The 25,128-nt window shown below is 42.0% G+C and overlaps 2 protein-coding genes across 7 annotated transcripts in view; one reads left to right on the forward strand and one right to left on the reverse strand.

Moving 5' to 3' along the window:
- kdn (knockdown) overlaps positions 1-23,019 on the reverse strand; it is a 43,960-nt gene extending 20,941 nt beyond the window's left edge. The window contains exons 1-2 of one of the 4 annotated variants that reach the window (XM_068344223.1): positions 22,958-23,018; positions 22,490-22,557 (exon numbers count right to left, since the gene is read on the reverse strand). In XM_068344223.1, coding sequence (XP_068200324.1) covers positions 22,490-22,537 — 48 coding nt within the window. In that variant the 5' untranslated portion in view covers positions 22,538-22,557; positions 22,958-23,018. Of the gene's footprint in view, positions 1-22,289; positions 22,413-22,489; positions 22,558-22,689; positions 22,753-22,889 lie in introns of those variants that run through there. The other 3 variants (XM_068344224.1, XM_068344226.1, XM_068344225.1) reach the window with 3 other exon arrangements.
- A 1,292-nt stretch (positions 23,020-24,311) lies between these two features.
- LOC137614420 (secernin-3) overlaps positions 24,312-25,128 on the forward strand; it is a 58,362-nt gene continuing 57,545 nt past the window's right edge. For 2 of the 3 annotated variants that reach the window (XM_068344229.1, XM_068344227.1), the window contains exon 1: positions 24,312-24,469. The gene's annotated coding sequence lies outside the window, so the exon portion shown is untranslated. Of the gene's footprint in view, positions 24,506-25,128 lie in introns of all 3 variants that reach the window. The other variant, XM_068344228.1, reaches the window with a different exon arrangement.

Here is a 25,128-nt window from a genome sequence, read left to right on the forward strand (position 1 = left end):
AAGCAAGAGCTGTGGTGTTGTCTGAGTTGACCTCCACAATCTTCCCAGACACCAAGTCCTTGAAGGCCTTTAGGCCCAGAAAAATGGCCATCAGCTCCTTGTTGTTGATGTGCCATCCCAGCTGAATTCCTTCCCAATAGCCTGAGACCTCCTTGCTTCCTAGTGTTGCCCCCCAGCCTGACTCTGATGCGTCTGAAAACAACACTAGGTCTGGGTTCTTCTTGTGTAAGGAGATCCCTTCCCCTAACAAGGTTGGGTCCAGCCACCACTTCAGAAGAGTCTTGATTTCTATTGGAATGGGGAAGGAAAAGGAGTCTTCCTGCATCTTTCTGTTCCATGTCTTCGAAAGAAAGTGCTGAAGAGGCCTTAGGTGGAGTCTCCCTAGTGAGACAAACAGTTCGAGGGAGGATAGAGTCCCCAGCAAACTCATCCACTCCTTCGCTGTGCATCTCTTCTTGTCCAGGAAAGTTCTGACTTTTACGAGACACTTGGTCTGTCTTTCCTGAGAGGGAGAAGCCCGAAAAAGAACTGAATTCAGAACTATCCCCAAATAGAGAATAGTCTGATTCGGTCTGATCTGAGACTTCTCCCTGTTGATGACCAGGCCTAGATCCTGAGCCATCATAAAAGTCTTCCATAAATCCTCCAGACATTTCTCCCTCGATCGTGAACGAATCAGCCAATCGTCCAGATAGAAGGATATCCTTATCCCTTCCTGATGCAGCCAACCTGACACATTCGCCATTACCCTGGTGAAGACTTGAGGAGCCGTGCTGAGACCGAAGCAAAGAGCTCTGAATTGGAAGCACTTGCCCTCCATTACAAACCTCAGGTACTTCCTCGAAGTCGGATGGATGGGGACATGGAAATATGCGTCCTGCAAGTCGAGGGACACCATCCAGTCCCCTGGACGTACTGACGCCAGCACCGACTGAGTCGTCTCCATGGAGAACTGTAAGTTTACTTGTGAACGAAGGTTCTGGAGTGGGAGGTGAGACCTTCCGGACTCACCAGTGGTAGCTTATACACCCCCCCCCTGGAACCCCCCCAAGCGGCGGCGCGAGCCCTAAACCACGCCCCCTTGGGCGGAGTTACCAGAGACGAGCGGGTTGACTCGGCAATGGAAGTCACATTTTTGAAGTTGTAATAGAACAAAAAAATAACACAGAAGTGGTTGAGCTTACCTTGGTAGTGCAAGTTATGAAGGAATTACTGTGAAGGTGCAAATTGTTGGACATAAAGGTCTTTTTACTAGTAAATTCAATCTTCTTGTGCTCTCTTGGTTGATATGAATATTGAAAGATTCCAGTTAGTTTGTTTTCTGTGGAATAATAGTGATTGTATGTGTGTGTTCTTGTATATAGCCTACTCTGTTGAATTATGAAGTTGTTAGAATATTCCCTCCTAAGTACTGTACATGGTCTCCTCGGCTCACGGGGGAAGGGTTGGAGGGTGACCCAGACTTTGAGTCCGGAAGGTCTCACCTCCCACTCCAGAACCTTCGTTCACAAGTAAACTTACAGTTCTGGAGAGGGAGGTCTCAACCTTCCGGACTCACCAGTGGTAGCTAGGCAGATGCTTCAGGGGGCTTGAAGATGAAGTCCAGCGACCACAGCATCGAAAGCTCCCTGTAAGCCGAGGAGAGCATAGTAAGAGCTGAAGACAGAGTCGCTTCTCCAATTCATTTTGGACATGATTTCTTGTATCGATACTCCATTGTATAGCAGTCTTGATGAAGCTTGCCCCCTTATAGAGTGAAAATTCGTTGACTGTTTAGTTGTATTTGGGTCGGCTCTGAAAATGCACTCCCTAAAAAGTTGTCTCATTTTTTGTAGAGACATTATCTTGAAGTGTTCATCTAGCCATATGTGGTCTTTCCTGTCTATGTTTCTTTCCATACAGACTTTGTTGGTGTATTCCAAATAGAAGTTCAATTGTTTGACTGGACATATTTTTGGTCTGTTAGGAAGCTTCCTAAAGCTGATCTCTATTGGCGTGTAGTTGTTCTTTTGGTTTTTGGCCATGAAGGAAGGGTGGTTCCGTAAGACAATGTGTTCTGGGGTGAAGGTGCTCCTGGAAATGCTGAGATTGTTAAATTGATTAGCTCTTAAAGGGCAAGCTAAGGCTACTAGGAACAAGGTTTTCTGTGTCAGTAGTAAGGTAGAGTTATCTTTCGTGGTGTTGAGAAATGAAATTACTTTGTCTAGATCCCAGCCAGGGAACTGGTGAGAATTTCTAGGTTTCCTTCTATTAACTCCCGATATCATTGCTTTGACATATTTGTCCTCTGCAAGACAGTAACCTGGGAAATAGCCTGACAAGATAGGACCTAAAGCTGCTCTGTAGCTCTTCAGGGTGTTGTAAGACAGACCCTTGTCTATAAGGTGATTGAAAAATAAAATAATTGCTAACAGGGGAAATTTGTTGTCTCTTCCATACTCCTTGTGAATGAAACTTTTAAAAATGTTGTATAAGTTTTCATACTTGTGCAAGGAGCTGTCCCTCAAGCTGACAGCAATTTTGGAGCAAACCTCAGGAGGAAAGACGTTAGGGAGCTGATCCTTTAAATTTTGAAGGCGATCAAAGTTGATTGGAGCTTTGCTGAGGGTGAGATACAATCCTTGAGAACTATCTGGTAGTCTTCGATCTTCACAATGTATCGTTTGTGCTGCTTCGCGACTGACTTCACTAATGGAATCCATGGTTCCGTCCCCTGCGATATGGTGCAGAAAAGCATATTATTATTGCATTCTTTATTGATTTTAAAAGCTACTTTGTGTAGTAAGAATCCTGGTGGAAAGGCATAGAGGGGTGTTGATCCCTTCCAGCTAATCGTAAGTGCATTATTGCTGATGGCTTTTTGATTTGGAAGAGATGAACAGAACTTTTTGCACTTAGTATTGAAACCATTTGAGAACAGATCTATTTCTGGGGTAAAATTGAAGTCAGAGCAGATTAAGGAGAATAGACTGTCACTGAGGGAAGTTTCTGTGTGAATGGAACCCAGGTCCCTGGAAAGTGAGTCTGCGATGGTGTTACTTACTCCCCTGATCCATCTGGAATTTATCTGTATGTTGTGATCCTTCATGGTACTAAGTATTTTCCTGACTAGTTCATGGGCTAACTTGTTTCTGATACTACCCTGTTTCTTTATCCAACAATTAGTAACCTTTGAATCAACATGTATTAAGACTACCTTGTTGTATAACCTTGTGATGAAGTGTTCCAAAGAATAGAAGCAAGCTAATAACTCTCTTACATTGATGTGAAGGGAGGATTCTTCATTTGTCCAATTTCCATTTATTGAGAGCATATTACCCGCTATTACTAATGCACCTCCCCAACCCTGGTTGGAAGCGTCAGTGAAAAGTTCTGCATCTATCTGTGGTTTTGGAATGTTAATCTCTCTGTACATTTGTCTCTGTTCCCATGGCTTTAGGTATTTTTTGAAGGTGTGGGGAATGATTTTGTACCCTGAATTAAAATAACTGTGGTACCTGTGGAGATATTTAAGATGGAATCTTCCCAAGCTTGTATAGGATGCACTAAAATTTAAAGCTCCGATTAACATTTGATAGGAATGCAGGTCGGATTTAACAGAGTTGGAGAAAGCTTTGGCCAATTCGACACACTTCTCTCTCTATGAAAAGATGGTTCAGCTTTGAAATTGGTGGAAATATATGAAGGAATGGGTTTATTGAATGTAAGAAGGTTGAAATCTTCGTAATCACTTCCGTCTCCATTATTATAAAAGGAAAAGAGGTCTAAATTTGCACTTTCAGGTAATTCAGGTGATCGTCTTGAGCGCTTAGTAGGAGGGGGAGCCTCATTCTTCTTAGCAGGTGAACCACTTCTGCCGAGATGAATGTTTAATATCAGTGATTTATTTACCATAGAATAATTGAAATTTTGTTCAACTGGTATAGTAAATATGGACAGCAGCGGACCTAGAAGGCTGAAGTCAGGCAATGGGGTTCACGACTCAAATAGCCCTCTTAGGTTAATTCAGTGCCATATTTAAGTGAATGATAAGTTTAAATCTGTTATTATTAATAAACTAGACCTGCCTCATATGTAACCCTTATCAGATAGCCCCCCAGGGCCTAGGCTAGTGTCGATAGGTTTAAAGCGAGAAATGTAAGCTCGAACTTACCTGTGGTCTAGCCTACTGCCTATTAAGCGCGTGCTTTTAATGTGTCAGGCAAGCAATTTGTTTTGTGTGCTTAATTATAATTTTGTAATATATAAAAATTGGAGTATTTAGTTTGTTTATACCGATTAATCGTGTAGTAATCATGCACATGCTTTGCTTAAGCTACTTACGCTATGTTCGGAAGTGCCTGCTCTAAGCATTCAAATCATAACAAGCTTACGTATGGGGGCCGCCATTTGCATTTGTGACGTCATTAGTCTAAATCAGCTGCTTTCCATATGACGTTTTCGTTGTAAACAGAATTTAAAACCTTACCTTTTCTGGAAGATTTGCATAAGAGTTTGATTCTGTTGTAGTAACATATTTACGATATCAGAATTAGAAGGCATATCACTATCTGCAGTCGATTGTGTGCGTTTTTCGTTACTGATTACGTTCTCCTCTCCGCTGGAGTCTTCGCTAAGCCGATGCACCTCCGCGGAGGTAAGAATTTGCCTAGACATAATTAAGCCGTGGGCTGAGATATTACTCTGGTTGCTGAATGCAGGATAATGAAAATCAGCAAATGTTGGGAGCAGCGGGAGGGAAAAAGAGGAGAACGTTCTGTGCCGAAGTCAACTTCAGAAATGTGACTTCCATTGCCGAGTCAACCCGCTCGTCTCTGGTAACTCCGCCCAAGGGGGCGTGGTTTAGGGCTCGCGCCGCCGCTTGGGGGGGTTCCAGGGGGGGGGTGTATAAGCTACCACTGGTGAGTCCGGAAGGTTGAGACCTCCCTCTCCAGAACTTTGTCTTCTCCACAAATACGTTGAGAGCGCTGACATCCAGGACGGGTCTCCATCCGCCCGAGTTCTTGGGGACCAGAAACAGGCGATTGTAAAAGCCTGGGGAGACTAGATCCCGAACCGGTTCTATCGCCCCCTTGTCTAGCATTTGGTTGACAAGGTCTACTAGAGCCTTCTGTTTCCCAGGATCTGAGTACCGGGCTACTAAGGCCAGCGGAGCATCTGCGAGAGGAGGTTTTTTCAGAAAGGGGATCTTGTATCCTTCCTTGATGACTGAGAGGGACCAGGCGTCCGCCCCTCTCCTCTTCCAGGACTGCCAAAAACCTGACAGTCTTGCGCCTACTGTCTGGAGGAGACGAACTTCATTTCCTGGAGCGAGGTCTGAAAGAACCCCTGGTAGATCTTGGTCCTGAATCTTGCCTTCTCCCTCTAAAATCTGATCTTGAAGTAGTCCTGCCCCGAAAGGGCTGCTGGAATCTCCTTTCCTCCCGTTTCAAAGAAGAAGGAGGGGCTGCAAAGGGCTTACGAGCAGAACGAGATAAAAGGTCTTGGGTGGCTTTTTGGGCCAGAGAACGCGTAATGTCATTAACCAGGGACTCAGGAAAAAGATGTTGAGAGAGGGGGGCGTAAAGAAGCTCAGACTTTTGAGCATTGGTAACAGACCTAGAAGCAAAAGAGCAAAGCAGAGCTCTCTTCTTTAGGACCCCAGCTGAGAACAGAGCAGCCAACTCATTCGCCCCATCTCTGAGGGCCTTATCCATACAGGACATAATGCTGGTAAGGTCCCTAGATCCATCCATCTGTTCAGTTTTCCTTGCGAGAGTCCCAAGCGACCAGTCTAGGAAACTAAAAACCTCAAAGGCTCTAAAAATACCTTTGACGAGATGTTCCAGCTCCGACATTGACCACATGACCTTGGCTGAGTTGAGAGCATGCCTTCTAGCAGAGTCCACTAAACCAGAGAAGTCACCCTTGGAGGAGGAAGGCACTCCCAGACCCAAAGGTTCTCCAGTTGCATACCACATACCCGCTCTTGAAGCAAGACGAGCTGGTGGAAACGAGAAGGAAGTCTTAACTGTTTGTCTCCGCTCCATCATCCAGTCATCAATCTTCGCGAGAGCCTTCTTTGCGGAGATAGACAGCTTCATCTTGATGAAGGCCGACTGTTTCTTGGCCTTCTTTCTGTTAAATTGGGACTGAGGAGATTGAGGGGCAGCAGGTTGGAATTCCTCTCCAAAAAGTTCAAGAAGGGAGCGAGAGAGAACTTTGTAATCTCCCACAGCGTCGGCAGGATTATCATCGTCATCAGAAACATCCTCGAGGGCCTGATCCACATCTGCAATATCCTTCGAAAGAGAAGAATCCTTAGAACCCGACAAGGGCAAATCAAAGGCATCATCCTGCAAAAGACGGGTTGCATCCTGGAGTCCCGCGCTAGAAGAATCCTTGGAACGAGAGGCAGTATCGTCCCGAAGAGGCAGGGTGGTATCGCCCTGGGACCGAGAACGAGAGGCAGAGTCGTTCTGTCGTCGAGAGCGAGAGGCGGTATCGTCGTGGCGGCGAGAATGAGAGGCGGTATCGTCGTGGCGGCGAGAATGAGAGGCGGTATCGTCGTGGCGTCGTGAACGAGAGGCGGTATCGTCGTGGCGTCGACAACTAGGGTCGGTATCGTCGTGGCGTCGTGAACGAGAGGAGGTATCGTCGTGGCGAAGCGAACGAGAGGAGGTATCGTCGTGGCGAAGCGAACGAGAGGAGGTATCGTCGTGTCGAAGCGAACGGGAGGCGGTATCGTCTTGGTATCGAGAACGAGAAGCAGCGTCGTTCGATAAGGTATCGTCCCGGTATCGAGAACGAGAAAACGTATCGCCCTGGTATCGCGAAGAAGTATCGCCTGGCGAAAGCACACATTCCTCATCCTGGCGTAGAGAGGGAGAAGTTCTCTTTAAAGAAGAACTCCGTTCTCTCTTAGAAGCAGACTTCTTAATCGGCAACGAGTCGTCTTTACGTCTGTCAGACTGGGCGTGAGGGCGGCTAAAGGCTTGTACTAAAGTCAAAAGTTGTTCCTGCATGACAGACATAAAGGATTTAGCAACATCAGCTGGGTCTTGCGGACCCGAAGGGGGGGGCTGACGAATAACACTCGTATCTTCGGCAGCAGGCTTCGTCCTTTTCACAGGCACGGAGTCGAAATCATCCTCCGACGGACAAGGGTCATAACTGCTAGAACCGGGAGAGAAAGAGCGAGACCGTTCGTCGCGGTTCCATCTCCTCTTAGTAGGTCTTGAAGCTTCATACTTCCATTTACGTCTGGACGAATTCGGAGAAGAAAACAACACATCCGACTCGTCCTTCCCGTGACGGTCAAGAGCAGCCTGGGAATCGACAACAGGACTGTCTGAGGCGACGGCTGACCGAGGGTACGTACCTCTCACCCCCTTTCGGTCATCGACGTACCTTCTCCCTTGGTCCTGGGAGCTTGGTAGAGGTCTAGGCCTAGGGGTATGACAGATTCGGTCGGTCGCCACCTCCACTGCACTAATACAAGCACTTTCACTTCCCTTACCTTTAAAGGCCTCCAGCTGTTCTTTAATGGCCTTCAACTCGGCCGCCAGGCTAGCGTACCGAGGGTCATCCGTAGATACGGAACCTGTAGGAGGTGCAGGAGTTACTACCTCAAGGGAAGGATCAACTTCCAAAGAGGAATCAATAATAGGATCAATAGATAAATCTACGCTAAGTTCGTCTTCCTTACCACTAACAGACTTAGACTTAGACCTAGAAGCTCTCCTAACTCTATCGAGCTCTAGCTTACGCACATAGCGCTTCATAATTAACCAATCTTTCTCATCCAAAACCTTACATTCCCCACACCTATTATCAAGGGCACAAACAAAACCCCTACAATGAGAACAAACAGTGTGAGGATCAACCGCCATTTTGGGTAGTCTCACCTTACATTCCTCATTCGCACAGATACGGTAATGACTCTTTTCACTCATAATGAAAAACAGCAAAAAAAAAGAGAAAACAAAATACAACGATCGCCAAAACCCCAAATCAGAGTACTTCACCAAAAAAAGCAGACTGGTACACCGAGCAGGGAAATCGAAGAAAAACTCTTCATAACGGACCAACGTGTTATCGATCCGGCCGGCAGAGATGAACTGAAGAACAGAAAACGGGAATGATTCCTCCTACCACCCTTTAACGGGTGTTACCACCCAACCACCACAAGGCGGTTGCCTAGTTTTAGAAAAATTCTGCCGAAATAGAGATAATTAGCTATGTATATATAACTGCCAGGTAAGTTCTATTCATAAAAATTTATTTTGATGTTACTATTCTTAAAATATTTTATTTTTCCTCATTTCCTTTCCTCACTGGGCTATTTTCCCTCTTGGGGCCCCTGGGCTTATAGCATCTTGCTTTTCCAACAAGGGTTGTACTGTAGCTTAGTATTCAACAATAATAATTATGGAACTCTAACTTAGGGAATATTTATTTTAATGTTACTATTCTTAAAACATTTTATTTTTCCTCATGTCCTTTCCTCACTGGGCTATTTTCCGTCTTGGGGTCCCTGGGCTTATAGCATCTTGCTTTTCCAACAAGGGTTGTAGCTTAGTATTTAACCCTTTTACCCCCAAAGGACGTACTGGTACGTTTCACAAAACTCATCCCTTTACCCTCATGGACGTACTGGTACGTACTTGCAAAAAAATATTTTTTTCAGATTTTTTATAAATTTTTGAAAAAATTCAGGCATTTTCCAAGAGAATGAGACCAACCTGACCTCTCTATGAAAAAAAATCAAGGCTGTTAGAGCAATTTAAAAAAATATACTGCAAAATGTGCTGGGGGAAAAAATAACCCCTTGGGGGTTAAGGGTTGGAAATTTCCAAAGAGCCTGGGGGTAAAAGGGTTAATAATAATAATAATAATAATAACAATAATACTTATAAAACTCTTAACATTTGTCCCAAACTGTTTGAAGCTCCTGTGCTGTAATTATGGATACAAGGAAGCAATCATCATTATAGGTAATAAGGAAAAACTAATCCCAACATCAAATATTTAACAATGTGCTATATGGATTAGATCATCATCATCTCCTATTGATGCAAAGGGCCTCGGTTAGATTTCGCCAGTCGTCTCTATCTTGAGCTTTAAAATCAATACTTCTCCATTCATCATCTACTTCATGCTTAATAGTCCTCAGCCATGTAAGTCTGGGTCTTCTAAATCTTCTAGTGCCTTGTGGAGCCCAGTTAAAAGTTCGGTGAACTAATCTCTCTCGGGGAGTGCAAAGAGCATGCCCAAACCATCTCCATCTACCCCTCGTATGGATTAGAAGACAAGAATAAATTTGGCAACATATAATGGCAGAGAGACTGAAACAAACAAACACTGGCTTAAAGTGGAAAAGTATCATCATCAAAGGTAAAGTAGACTGAAATAAACAAACCAAGAGAAAAAATCATTCATACTGAAAAATAAAAACATCAAAGCGTAACAAACGCAGCCTAAAAAAAATAGCAGGCGGATACCCTTGAAAGAAATTAAAGAAAAGACCACAGAAGTGTAAGGAGGTAACACTGGGAAAGAGGAGTTATGGAGAAAGATATATACATGTATAATGGCCAAGGTTTTAAGAATTGGGTATAGGATTTACGAATCTGGGCTATATAGACAATCGCTTGGACATAGGTTCATTCAATGCCTAAGCGCAAGCAGGGGGAAAACCTAGAAATTGCACTATTGAGTAAAAGTTAAAACAAGTTTGACAGCTAGGAGAAAAGGAGGGTTGTGGTGGCCTATGCGGTAACATCCCTGACTGGTGAACGCCAGAATGGAGTTCGAGCACTGCTCAAACTCACTAGTTTCTTTAGTCGCTGCAACCTCGCCCTACTTGTGAGCTAAGGATGGGCGGTTTGGGGGAGCCTATAGGTCTATCTGCTGAGTTATCAGCAACCATTGCCTGGTTCTTCCTGGTCCTTAGATAGGGTGGAGAGGGGGCATGGGTACGGATCATATTTATATATGGTCAGTCTATGGGGTGTTGTCCTGCTTGATAGGGCTATGACACTGTCCCTTGCCTCTGCCATTCACGAGCGTCCTTTAAACATCAAGAAGAAGAAAGCTCTCATTCCACCGTAAAGGTCAGATAGCCATTGCACTAACTTGGGAACAAAATCTGCCATAAGAGGAAGAAAGGGGCTCTACCACAGTAGCTTTCAAGAGGTTAAGTTGCTAAAATATACTTACTCTTAGTATAAATCATCAATACTACATAATTGACAGCCGCTCATTGTGTGGATACAAAATACAGTACAGTACTTCTGTACAAACATGAGTGTGGTAGTGATAATTTAAACATCCCATTGAGGGTACACTCAAGCACACTATTCTATCTTGTTTCTTTTCCTCTTGTCATTCTGAGGTTTTTATCCTCTTGTTATTTTCAAGTTTTTATAGATTAATTTGATTATTGTTCTTAAACTTCTTGTAGTTTTTCTTTATTTCCTTTCCTCACTGGGCTATTTTCCTCGGAGCCCTCAAGATTATAGCACCCCATTGTTATTCTGAAGTTTTTATCCTCTTGTTATTTTCAAGGTTTTATAGATTAATTTGATTATTGTTCTTAAACTTCTCGTAGTTTTTCTTTATTTCCTTTCCTCACTGGGCTATTTTTCCTGTTGGAGCCCTTGGGCTTAGAGCACCCCGCTCTTTAAACTAGGGTTGTAGGTTAGCAGGTAATAATAATAATAATAATATCAAAAGCTTATAGCATCCCACTTTTCCAACTAGGGTTGTAACTTAGAAAGTAATAATACAGTAATAATAATAACGATATCAAAAGTAATGAATTAAACCTCACCTAAACCATTGTTAGGCTTCATTTGACCTTGAGATAAGGAGTGCATATCATTCACTTAGACAGTACCAAACTGTCAACATCCAATAGGACCAGCTAAAATCTGAGATTCCCTGATAAGGTGATAACCAAATTATGACACGCACGTTATCAGAAAGGACGTCTACGCCAGCCTCATGATTTTACATACAGGAAATTCCATGAAGGAGAATTACAAATAAAAAGATTTCCATATTTACGAAATATTTCCTGGTTAAATTCGCTTGCCTATCTTCACCAATACACAGAGAAAAAAAAAACTTCTAAGATTAAATTACATATGTACATACATACATATACCAAGGCACTTCCCCCCAATTTTGGGGGGTAGCCGACATCAAACAAATGAAACAGAAAAGGGATTTTGACGAAGGAAAAATCTATTTCTGGGTGAAGGACCTGTGTCGCCCAGTGAAATGCTCCTCTAGCACCATTTCTAAGGCATAGTTATTGCTGTATACAGTATACCAGAGAAAAAGAGATACATGGAATATCACATTCACTAAGTTCCCAAGATAAGAACGTGATGTATTAAATGTGGGTTTCAAAGTCCGACATTATCAGCTTGTAAACCTAAAAACAAAGTTCCTCCCTTGTCATAATCCAGCTGATCTTGATACTGCTAGCGAGGTAGACTAAATATGGATTATATCAAGAATTCCTTTTGGCTATTTGTACATAAAGCTTTGAAAAGTGAGGCCAAATGATTTGAATTTCTTTCCTTTATCTAATTTTAAACCTTTTACCCCCAGGCTATTTGGAACTTTCCAAGCCTTAACCCCCAGGGTTTTTTTTTTTTTTTTTTTTTTTTCAAGCACATTTTGCAGTATATTTTTTTTAAATTGCTCTAACAGCCTTAATTTTCGTCATAGAGAGGTCAGGTTGGTCTCATTCTCTTGGAAAATGCCTGAGGTTTCTCAAAAAATTATCAAAAAATATGCAAAAAAAAAATTGTAAATAGCAGTTTTTTGCAAGGACGTACCGGTACGTCCATGGGGGTAAAGGGATGAGTTTTGTGAACCGTACCAGTACAGTACGTCCTTCGGGGGTAAAAGGGTTAATTAATTGCACATCCAATTCTTCTTTACAAAAGCTTTAGTGGTCTAGGGACTTACATCGTAGATTATTATTATTATTATTATTAAAAAAAAAAAAAAAAAAAAAAAAACCTGAGTTGGCAAAATCGCAAGTTTTCCATTCTAAACACTTCCCAAAGTATAAATACGCAACTTCAAGAACGAGGAGAAGAATATTGCAGAAATTGAGATAAAGTATATCAAACGGTTATATACTTCCAATAACAACGAGACTGAATATATCTTCAGCGTGATCTTCATGATCATGGCCCTCCGACAATCTGAAAATACCAGCAATGGTAATACAGTATTCATTTTTCATGCTGTCATTTCTCTACATAACTGTTCAATTAGAAAATAATCATTGTAGTGTTAATTCCTTGATAAATATGTACAGATAATCTTAGAGAGTAATGTTACCAGGTATTTAATGTACAGTATTGGAAAATTGAAAGCTCATTATATTACACTATGAATATATTTTGCAAAATTAAACATCTTTCAACAAAATCATAAACAATAAACAAGATTTATTCCAGATTCCTCTTTTTGATACAATGAAAATTTAGTACTGACAATTAACACTCGTATATTTATGACTACTGTATGAATAAAAGTTATCATAATTCGTTCTTATACGTTATCCGTGTGAATCATCTCATTTCTGGCTAAGTCAAGCATTATTGTATGAATAAAATTATCATAATTCGTTCTTATAAGTTATCCGTGTGAATCATCTCATTTCTGGCTAAGTCGAGCATTATTGTATGAATAAAGTTATCATAATTCGTTCTTATAAGTTATCCGTGTGAATCATCTCATTTCTGGCTAAGTCGAGCATTATTCTCACAACTAAGACAAAAAGGTTGAAGTCATGCTTGACTAGAGAACAGTATATTTCATAGCGCAGTGTACCTAACATACTGTACTCTACCTAACCTATTCTAGGGTGTTGGTCTACAACACTGCAGTCAAGTATTACCATGTGACTATAGTCCATTTCTTTTAGCGAGTCATATTTGCACCGACTCGTAGCGGTGCCCTTTTAGCTCGGAAAAGTTTCCTGATCGTTGATTGGTTGGACAAGATAATTCTAACCCATCAGCGACCAGGAAACTTTCCCGAGCTAAAAGGGCACCGTTGCGAGCCGGTGCAAATCTGCCTCGCTAAAACAAATGGACTATAGTGCTACAGGAGGAAGCCTGTACTCAAAACATTAGGTGACGATACCTTAAGTGAACTCAAAGTACTATTATCAACTTATAGGCTGCTTTATGCAAACGGTCTAAGGTCCAAGGAAAGAATCTATTGGGAAATGGGAAATATACTAATGACTATTGTTGCCAAAGGTTAAGCAATCAATCCTAATCTTTTATTTTTCCCTTGGGTAATTACAGTTTAATTTTTAAATTTATGTTTTTTCTCCTCGACATTCTTATATTCAATTTTTTTATCATTCAATACTTAACATCTTGCAAGGCTTATATATCTAGGTAAATGCAGTCAAAATTTAAAACCATAAACATGGGGAAGGGGAAAATAAAGAGCTGCGAGGTATTCTAAACAATTGAAATGAATAAGTATATTAGGAAGACGACAGCATGAATCGAACACAACAGAAATCATTGAGATACTCGTCTCAAGTATTTTGTGAGCGAGAGCATAAATTTAAGTCGAAAGACGTACTGGTACGTAAAATTTGAGTCCTAGAAGTCTCAATAACTTGAAATGGACTATGGTAACAGCAGCCAACCCCACATGACTTGAACTGCCTTTATGGCGCAGCTACCTTAAAGCCAATTAGTAGAATATATGGCATTTTACCTATCAAGTCCAAAATTTTATCATACTGTAATATCGTCTGCATTACCTAATGGCTATGGGGGAATTGTAATTACAACCCATATTTTATTTATGTCAACAGTAAAATATGGTAAAAATGGGTTTGATATATTAAGTCTGATAATGCAAAATGGAAGCCAAGTCCATGTTTAAACAGAGGCTGAGGTATTAAACTACGACTCACCCCTTTTCTTAAGTTTGAATAATTACACTAAGAATTAATCGAGAAAAAAAGAAAAAGTGTCAAAATGTTATTTTCATTAGTAAAATAAATTTTTGAATATACTTACCCGATAATCATGTAGCTGTCAACTCTGTTGCCCGACAGAATTCTATGGAGGGATACGCCAGCTATCACAATACTAGAAGGGGGTGTTCTTACCAGCGCCACCTGTGGCCAGGTACTCAAGTACTTCTTGTTGACACCTCCTCAATTATTCCTCGGTCCCACTGGTTCTCTATGGGGAGGAAGGGAGGGTCAATTAAATCATGATTATCGGGTAAGTATATTCAAAAATTTATTTTACTAATGAAAATAACATTTTTCAATATTAAACTTACCCGATAATCATGTAGCTGATTCACACCCAGGGGGGTGGGTGAAAACCAGTGTACAAGATTAAAGGATAGCTAAGTATCCCATATTTCATATAACAGTTATCTCAAATAACAATGAAATAATAAGTACCTGGTAAGGAAGTCGAATTGAACCGTTACTCTGTCTCTTTTTTAAGTTCGTCTTCCTTACTGAGCGCAGCGTTCCTCTTGGAGGCTGAATCAACCCAAAGGTGCTAAAGTATACAGGGCTGCAACCCATACTAAAGGACCTCATCACAACCTTTAACCTCGGCGCTTCTCAAGAAAGAATTGACCACCCGCCAAATCAACAAGGATGTGGAAGGCTTCTTAGCCGACCGAACAACCCATAAAAAGTATTCAAGAGAAAGGTTAAAAAGTTATGGAATTATGGGAATGTAGTGGCTGAGCCCTCGCCTACTACTGCATTCGTTGCTACGAATGGACCCAGGGTGTAGCAGTACTCGTAAAGAGACTGGACATCTTTGAGATAGAATGATGCGAACACTGACTTGCTTCTCCAATAGGTTGCATCCATAACACTCTGCAGAGAACGGTTCTGTTTGAAGGCCACTGAAGTAGCCACAGCTCTCACTTCATGTGTCCTTACCTTCAGCAAAGCAAGGTCTTCTTCCTTCAGATGAGAATTTGCTTCTCTAATCAGAAGCCTGATGTAGTAAGAAACTGAGTTCTTAGACATTGGTAGAGAAGGCTTCTTGATAACACACCATAAGGCTTCTGATTGTCCTCGTAATGGTTTTGACCTTCTTAAATAGTACTTAAGAGCTCTAACAGGGCAAAGTACTCTCTCTAGTTCGTTCCCCACCATGTTGGACAGGCTTGGGATCTCGAACGACTTAGGGCAAGGACGGGAAGGAAGCTCGTTTTAGCCAAAAAAACCGAGCCGCAAGGAACATGTAGCCGTTTCAGATGTGAAACCTATGTTCCTGCTGAAGGCGTGGATCTCACTTACTCTTTTACCTGTTGCTAAGCACACGAGGAAAAGAGTTTCTAATGTGAGGTCCTTAAAAGAGGCTGATTGGAACGGTTCAAATCCTGATGACATTAGGAACCTTAGGACCACGTCTAGATTCCAGCCTGGAGTGGACAACCGACGTTCCTTTGAGGTTTCAAAAGACCTAAGGAGGTCCTGTAGATCTTTGTTGGAGGAAAGATCCAAGCCTCTGTGGCGGAAAACCGCTGCCAACATACTTCTGTAACCCTTGATCGTAGGAGCTGATAGGGATTTTACGTTCCTTAGATGTAACAGGAAGTCAGCAATCTGGGTTACAGTGGTACTGGTTGAGGAAAACTGCATTGGCCTTGCACCAGCTTCGGAAGACTTCCCATTAAGACTGATAGACTCTGAGAGTGGATGTCGTCCTTGCTCTGGCAATCGTTCTGGCTGCCTCCTTCGAAAAGCCTCTAGTTCTTGAGAGACTTTCGATAGTCTGAAGGCAGTCAGACGAAGAGCGTGGAGGTTTGGGTGTACCTTCTTTACGTGAGGTTGACGCAGAAGGTCCACTCTAGGAGGAAGAGTCCTGGGAACGTCGACCAGCCATTGCAGTACCTCGGTGAACCCTTCTCTCGCGGGTCAGAGGGGAGCAACCAACGTCAACCGTGTCCCTTTGTGAGAGGCGAACTTCTGAAGTACCCTGTTGACAATCTTGAACGGCGGGAATGCATACAGGTTGAGATGGGACCAATCCAGCAGAAAGGCATCCACGCGAACTGCTGCTGGGTCTGGAATCGGAGAACAATACAAGAGGAGCTTCTTGGTCATCGAGGTAGCGAATAGAACTATGGTTGGCAGACCCCACAGGGCCCAAAGTCTGCTGCAAACATTCTTGTGAAGGGTCCACTCTGTGGGGAAGACCTGACCCTTACGGCTGAGGCGATCTGCCATGACATTCATATCGCCCTGAATGAGCCTCGTTACCAGCGTGAGCTTTCGATCTTTGACCAAATGAGGAGGTCCCTTGCGATCTTGAACAACTTCCTCGAATGAGTCCCTCTCTGCTTGGAGATGTAAGCCAAGGCTGTGGTGTAGTCGGAGTTCACCTCCACCACCTTGTTAAGCTGGAGGGACTTGAAGTTTATCAAGGCCAGATGAACTGCCAACAACTCCTTGCAATAGATGTGAAGTGTCCTTTGCTCCCGATTCCATGTTCCCGAGCATTCCTGTCCGTCCAGTGTCGCACCCCAGCCCGTGTCCGATGCGTCCGAGAAGAGACGGTGGTCGGGGGTCTGAACAGCCAAAGGTAGACCTTCCTTGAGAAGAATGCTGTTCTTCCACCACGTTAGAGTAGACCTCATCTCTTCGGAAACAGGAACTGAGCCCGTCTCTAGCGTCATGTCCTTTATCCAGTGAGCAGCTAGATGATACTGAAGGGGGCGGAGGTGGAGTCTCCCTAACTCGATGAACAGGGCCAGCGATGAAAGTGTCCCTGTTAGACTCATCCCCTGCCTGACTAAGCATCGGTTCCTTCTCAGCATGCTCTGGATGCATTCTAGGGCTTGGAAGATCCTTGGGGCCGACGGACAAGTCCGAAAGCTCGACTCTGAAGATCCATACCCAAGGAAACAATGGTCTGGGATGGAACGAGCTGAGACTCCTCAAAATTGACCAGGAGGCCCAGTTTCTTGGTCAGATCCATAGTCCATTTGAAAATCTCCAGACAGCGACGACTTGTGGGAGCTCTTAAAAGCCAGTCGTCTGACGGAGCCGGACACAAGGTCATGATACTGCTGCACAGTCTGTAAACTGACAATCATGGGCAAGCGAGGAAGTACAGTGACAACCCGAATCTGTCTAGACTATCTGGGTCGTACAGACAACTCCTTAACGGGTTGCTGAGGTTGCCGCACTGCGTCACAACAAGTCCCTTCTGTTGGTTGTTGAACGTCTTCCCCGTGACACATTGACTTTGTAAACAAAAATCCTCTAACAAGGACTAAGCTTGGACTGCATGTCATGCAACACAGCTCAAGGTCTATGGGAGCAGGTGTGGTAACAGACGGGATTAGCGGCTGAAGTGGAACCATTACCTTCCCTGTAAGCATGTTATGCTTAAATAAAAGTCCATAAGAGGTTATGCAGCTAAAGGCTCCCTCCAAATGACAGAGTCCTCAAGGGAATATCAGAAGGAGGGAGAAAAGAACTTTCTCATCTACAGGGACCTTATCCTAGAAAAGCTAAGTTCTCTGAGTGAGGGTTCACTGGTGCAAAAGCAGCAGACTAGAAGGCAACGTTATGAAACTGCTTGACAGTCTAGTGAGTTGGCAACAACCCAAGATATGTTGAGAAGCATGCGGTAAGGTATGCAGAGCATGATGAATGCAGAGTATGCTGTATGCAGAGCATGCTGTATGTAGAGCATGTGTTGTATGCAGAGCATGCTGAATGCAGAGCATGCTGAATGCTGAGCATGTAGTAAGCAGAGCCTGCTGTAAGCAGAGCCTGCTGTAAGCAGAGCCTGCTGTAAGGAAAGCAGAGCGTGTGCATGGCGTTTAACATTCCTCAGAAATTCCATGACCAGTGCTAGAGTGCTTTATGCATGCTTGCATGGGGTTTAAAAAATCAACATAATGTTTACCTTACATTCATAACTCATGATTCATATTTTTGCCATGGTTTGAAAATGGAGGTAAGGTATGCTGAACAGCAGAGTCAGAACGAGCTGGAACAACAACAGTGGAAGGTGCAGAAAGTTCCTGTTCCTGTGGTATGAGTGGAGCGTGAAGAGACCGAGGTTGCGCAGAACAAGGTAAAGTTCCCGCAAGCAGAGGTGTCTGAGGCGCAGGATCAGGGTGCACGGGTTGAGCTCGGTGCAGCAGCTGAGGAGACTGACTCACAGGTGGAAGAGGTTGTACCTCCACCGAGAGTTGCACCACCGGTGGAGCAGCCAGGGGAGGAGGAGGAAGAGTGGGGTAATCCTCCTGATCCCAAACCGAAGGTTGCCTTAAAGAAGGCTGAGGCTGAACAACACTGGGAACAGCGAACACAGAAAGAGGTTCAACATCGTACGCCTGGCAGATGGTGCTGCGACTGGGTGCAGCGAGTGCAGGCGGGTTGAGCACAGGCTGAACGGGTGCAGGGGAGGTGCAACACTCTCAGCCCGACACTCACACAACAGGTCCGAAAGCTGTGCTTGCATGGACTGTAGTAGAGTCCACAACATCGTACGCCTGGCAGATGGTGCTGCGACTGGGTGCAGCGAGTGCAGGCGGGTGCAGCACAGGCTGAACGGGTGCAGCCGGTTGGTGCACCACCGGTGCAGGCGGGTGCAGCACAGGCTGAACGGGTGCAGGAGGTTGGTGCACCACCGGTGCAGGAGGAGGAGGAGGTGCAACACTCTCAGCACGACACTCACGCATCAGGTCCGAAAGCTGTGCTTGCATGAACTGTAGTAGAGTCCACAACATCGTACGCCTGGCAGGTGGTACTGCGATCAGGCGGAGCGAGCATAGGGGGGGGGGAGTGTAGGAGCACTCTCAGCCCGACAAACTGATGACTGAGGAGAGTCAGAGCTAACCCAATGACTGCATCCGGGTTGTTGAACTTTACTTCGTACGTCTGGCATAGGTCTGGACTTTACGTTTAAGAGGTCTTGAGACCTGAGACCAGCGTAACTCTGCCTTTATTTTCTCCTCTAAATCTCTTCTGCAGACGAGCAAAATAAGGGCTCAATCGTCTGCGGGTGGGAGTGACGGTCTCGGTAAGACACGCCCACAACCACCGAGGATACTTCTGTGCGCCGATCAAGGCCTGCCGAACCCTTTAATCCTTCGACATTGCTTCTCCCCTGGGCTTGGGAGCTTGCAAGAGGTCCCGGACTGGGAGGACGACTGGCGCGCACAAAAGTACCCTCACGCATAACACTGACATACTTTGCACTAATCACTTATCACTTTGATTTCTGTTTGCACTTATTTCACTGAACTCGAAACTTTAAGTGGTTTGTACCTGAAACACGCAATTCTATCCTTCTCAAAAGTTAGTAATTGCGAAAACAGAATTACAATGTAACAGAAAAATCTAATGAAAGAAAATTCAGTGGCTGGAAAGAGACTAAACACTAGATCACTCTAGAAACGTTTAGTTTCTTCCCCTAAAGAGACTAGGGATAAGAGCAAAACGATAACGACGTTACTCGTACGCCTGGCAGGCTTGAGGGAAACGTTTATCCTCTTTCTCCCTCCGTCTCTATCTCTCTCTCTCTCTCTCTCTCTCTCTCTCTCTCTCTCTCTCTCTCTCTCTCTCTCTCTCTCTCTCTCTCTCTCTCTTGACTTAGAACCTGAGAGAAGAGCCCAATCATATATATCGTTAAAACATATTATTGTTAAAGGAAAAAACTGAAATATTTCCCAAAAAGAAAGTTCCTTATTAGGATCAAAACCATTAAGTTAAGAAAGAATGAACAAAACGCTAGACACGGTTACTCTTACTGCAACGTGAAACCGTGAACATTCTTTCTCTATCGTAACGATAGAGTGCAAGTTGAAACGTTCTGAACGTCAACAACTGCCGAGACAAACAAAACGTTAGTTCAACTTTGAAAAAGTACAAGACTATCAAAGAAATTCTTTCAAAGACCTTAAAATAGCATAATATGTTAACAGGTAAAACCGAAATGACGGGCTCACGATAATTAACTTCGGTACCAAGAAAAGACCGCCTACTATTAGGAAGGTCGAAAATAAACAAATATAAAAATTAATTTTAATAAGTTTATAATAAAAGGAAGTTAATCGAAGAGGCCTATAAGAGGCGGAGAGATATAAAATAAATCTATAACTTTTGTTAAGCAAAATTAAGAAAGAGAGTCTATACTCTCTTAGACACCAACACTTCCGTCTAAGGGAAGGGTCGGCCATTGAAAGGTGAACGAGAGTTCATACTCTCTTCGTCACCAAAATTAATCAAATTAATTCCAAAAGCTAACTAAGCTAAAATAGAAGTTTCCAGTAAAGCGACAGCCGAAATCAAAGAGAAATACTTCACCAAAGTCGTGAAAATACTCCAAGAACATAAGCGTATCCCAGAACGTCTTGTCAGAAGCACGACAGAGGAATAATTGAGGAGGTGTCAACAAGAAGTACTTGAGTACCTGGCCACAGGTGGCGCTGGTAAGAACACCCCCTTCTAGTATTGTGATAGCTGGCGTATCCCTCCATAGAATTCTGTCGGGCAACAGAGTTGACAGCTACATGATTATCGGGTAAGTTTAATATTGAAAAATACTCACACAGGGATAATGCACATAGGTTTAAAGGCTACTCATGAATGACAAAGGCAAAGGACAGTGACATTTCCCTATCGAGCAGGACAATGCCCTAGAGACTGACCATATATACATATAATCAGTGCCCAAGCCCCCTCTCCACCCAACTAGAACCAAGGAGGGCCATGCAATGGCTGCTGATGACTCAGCAGGTAGAGCTACAGGCTCTCCCAAAACTCCCTTCCTTAGCTCAAAGATGGTGAGGTTGCAGCAACCAAAGAAACTTGACCAATTTGAGTGGGACTCAAACCCCAGTCTGGCGTTCACCAGTCAGGGACGTTACCAGATCGGCCACAACCCTATTCTGCTTAGTAGGTCATAGAAACAATGAGATAATATTAATCTGCGGACTACGGCAGCAGAACAAAAACCCATAATTTTTATCTGATTGGGGTACCCACACATAGGTAAGTAAGCTCAATCATGCCAGGGGTATTTGTAGGACAATGGACACGCCTACGAACGAATCCGTTGAATATTTGACTGAAAAATCACGTTTTCTGTGTCTCGGCACACAAAAGCTAGGGCTTATTCATCTTGTTTCATTACTATAAATAATTGGTATGGGGTGTATGTACGATAGCGGCCACCTGTATATATTATTATGTCTAACTTAGAATACGTCAGTAAGGGGGTCGCAGAGTGGCATTAGCCCTCGTTAGGTAAATAGGTAAGGACACGGCTTGTGATAGGTTAGGGGGAAAAGTTTAGGTAAGTTGATGTCCATTTTTAATGAACGCATGAAGAACTGGCCGCTGACATACAAAGGCTCCATTGGTTTTAAAATATGTTAACTTTCTCTATGATGACGACTGGTGGAAACAAAGTTTAAAAGTTAATTTAAATATTTAATTAAACTGGTAGAGTATATTTAAAGGTGTTTCGGATGTAATTGATAAAGATTCCTAGAAGAAATCTATTGCTTTTCAATTATGATAGTTAACTACCAAGTTAACTATCATAGAACTAATTCAAAAACTCAGATCACCATAAAATAAATTATTTTCTACAAACCGTACATTGGACTGTTCTATATATTTACAGAAAATAAAAAAAAATTATCTGAATTAATCTAATTGAAATAGAGATTATAAAATAATTTTCAAAATAAATATTTTATTCTTTACGATACAATGTATTAACCGTAATGTAATTATAAATTGTCTACTTGTAATACATTTTATGCTTTCCCTGGCTTACTAGGAAAGCTCCCCCATCTGCGAGTTAATCAACCGGCAATTAGCATAAATATAAAGTTAATATAGATTAAATTAGTAATTAAAATACTATAAACTACATAGATGACGTGAACAGACTACGGTAATTGCCTAGCACGGCCCTTTTAACTTGACCCGAATGGAATGAATGCCGGTTAAAGTATATTTAACAATTATATACTGGATTGATCCAGAAATCCTATGTAAGTTTACTTTCCTAAAGGATCTCTCTCTGTAGGACTACAAACTATGATAGAATATTAATATCTACAGCTCCATGAATAGAGCTTTCTTTATTACGTAAGTAATGAGTGACGAAATGACCAAGATCTTTGCCCCGGTTTGAAGCGAAATGGTCCCCCATCGAGCACCTATAATACGCATATTTTACTCATTCCCGGGAACCTGTGGCTCATTTAACTATATTAAAGGGTTAATATATTACCTGGGAGTTGGCCAAAAGCCTAATGGCTGCATTTCGGACGAGGGACATGATGGTCTTCCTATAATAACCTCAAATGACCAAGATCTTCGCCCCGGTTTGAAAGCGAAATGGTCCCCCATCGAGCACCTATAATACGCATATTTTACTAATTTCCGGGAACCTATGGCTCATTTAACTATATTAAAGGGTCAATATATTACCTGGGAGTTGGCCAAAAGCCTAATGGCTGCATTTCGTACGAGGGACATGATGTTCTTCCTATAATAACCTCAAATGACCAAGATCTTTGCCCCGGTTTGAAAGCGAAATGGTCCCCCATCGAGCACTTATAAAAGGCATATTTTACTAATTCCCGGGAACCTATGGATCATTTAACTATATTAAAAGGTTAATATATTACCTGGGAGTTGGCCAAAAGCCTAATGGCTGCATTTCGTACGAGGGACATGATGGTCTTCCTATAATAACCTCAAATGACCAAGATCTTTGCCCCGGTTTGAAAGCGAAATGGTCCCCCATCGAGCACCTATAATACGCATATTTTACTAATTCCCGGGAACCTATGGCTCATTTAACTATATTAAAGGGTTAATATATTACCTGGGAGTTGGCCAAAAGCCTAATGGCTGCATTTCGGACGAGGGACATGATGTTCTTCCTATAATAACCGAGACAGGGAGCACCTTCTGCCTTCTCACAGCCTTCTCAGCAGCCGACCAACTGGCAACTGACCAGGGTTGCCAAATGATTTCGTACATGAGCCTTAGAATTGTCGTTTTTCAACCAAAATGATCATACACAGTTTCAATATAATTATTAAGGAGTTACATGATTGACTTATTTCAAAAGATTTTAGTATAATTTTTTAATTAAACACATATGTATATACCTAAGGTATGTATCGTACATCGTACTGGACCTAAAATAACCGTACATGTAGGATAATTATCGTATGAATGGCACCCGTGCAACTGACAAGGAGGAGTCATAAATGGAAGAGGGTGGAAAGTAACTCTGTATATATTGTGTTTCATATGATATTATTCACATTCTTGTTGTTATATTCTTCATTATTCATGAAGAATGACTCACTTATTTAATAAATCATCGTTTGATTACTTTTTATTAAGTGAACGTGCGTTCAAAGACATATAGTTTACCTTCAAAATCTCATGCTTTTCTTCTATATTCTTACTCAAAGCAGTATCCATACTTCATAATATCTATTATGCAGTCTCAAATAATACTTATTGATATAATAAAACTAGTATTTCGAAGTAAATATAAGCAATATATTCCAAATTACACTTATTCTAATGGCCTCCCTTCAAGGTAAGAAAGTATTACAGATATTTCTCAAAGTCGTTTTTCATTCACCCTAATCCGTCATTGCAACATAAACGTCATTGGTCACGTGACCTATGGTAGATTCTCGACGTAACACCAAAAAACTTTCTTTTCTTGCAAGCAATCAGTCTACAGAGTTTAGGTCTTACATATTTAGACTAAAATACTATTTATTTATCATATATTGTTATTTAATTAGCATATACGCTTTTATTTTTCATTTAGAAAGAAAATGTACTGCTATAAGGACGTTTTCATCCAATCTTGTTACTTTCTACGGTATATTTAGGCCAACAAAGGTTAATTATTAAGCAAATATATAATTTTATATAAATTTAACTTCCCGCTTAATTTTCCAAGCAAGAAATATCTAAAACGAAGGACATGTCTTCTATATATCACCAATGAATATCAGTAATAATTATCTCAAAAGGAACACGGTATTATCGATCAACTAAGCCACAATACTATCAAAGTTCACTGGTTTAACATTTCGATTGAATTTTGCTGTATTTTGAATTAATTTTGGCTTATTTTGAACCTTAAATTCGTTTTGCTTGATTTAGTTTATCAGTAATACTTCTCTCAAAAGGAACACGCTCATTATCGATCAACTAAGCCACAATACTATCAAAGTTCACTGGTTTAACATTTCGATTGAATTTTGTTGTATTTTGAATTAATTTTGGCTTATTTTGAACCTCAAATTCATTTTCCTTAATTTAGTTACCATTTTGACGTCTTTCTCCAGCACCCGAGGAGATCGAGCATCGTCTGCTTCAGTCACTGGCCCTGTGTGTCCTTCTAAAAGGCGTTTGTTTAACCTTGTCAAGGTGTGTATGTCATTTTAGGATTGTGTGCCTTTAATAGTAAGTATATCATAACATACGGATGTTATTATTGAAGGGGAAAGTTAAATATATTCTTCAGTTTCACGTATAAGATGTTTAACCACTTGCTTGGCTAGGGACACAGGGGAAGACAAGAGATGCCATCCTCTTGGACGTTTACGTTAGCGTTTTATGTTTTCCCTGAGTTATCCTTGATTTAATAATTCTAATATCTCTCTGGATGCTTAAATAGGTTCTTAGTAATATTTTAACATATTTAATTTCACCATGAGAATAAATTTAACCGAAATATAGAGCTTATTTATAGCGAATAGCATGGGGCCCTGGAGTAGGGATAATATAACTGTTTTTGACAGCTAACTTAGCGTGTATCTGACATGAATAAATCTATTATAATGACCAAAAAAGGAAGTTCCCCACACTAATATTTCATGAAGGGTTACATTTAAAACTAGGACACTTTAAGTAATGAGTTTGGGACATTAACTACGGTAGTTATTGCTTACGGAAATGCAGTGGGAGGGAGTGGTCATGCTATGCTATGTCCCAAGGTTATTCATTTATTATGAATGTATTTTCTGCCTTAACATGAAAGGCGAAAGGATTAAAGGATTACTGTATATTTGACATTTTATTTATGG

This window comes from Palaemon carinicauda, chromosome 20 (genome assembly GCF_036898095.1).
Source record: "Palaemon carinicauda isolate YSFRI2023 chromosome 20, ASM3689809v2, whole genome shotgun sequence".
Taxonomy (NCBI): domain Eukaryota; kingdom Metazoa; phylum Arthropoda; class Malacostraca; order Decapoda; family Palaemonidae; genus Palaemon; species Palaemon carinicauda.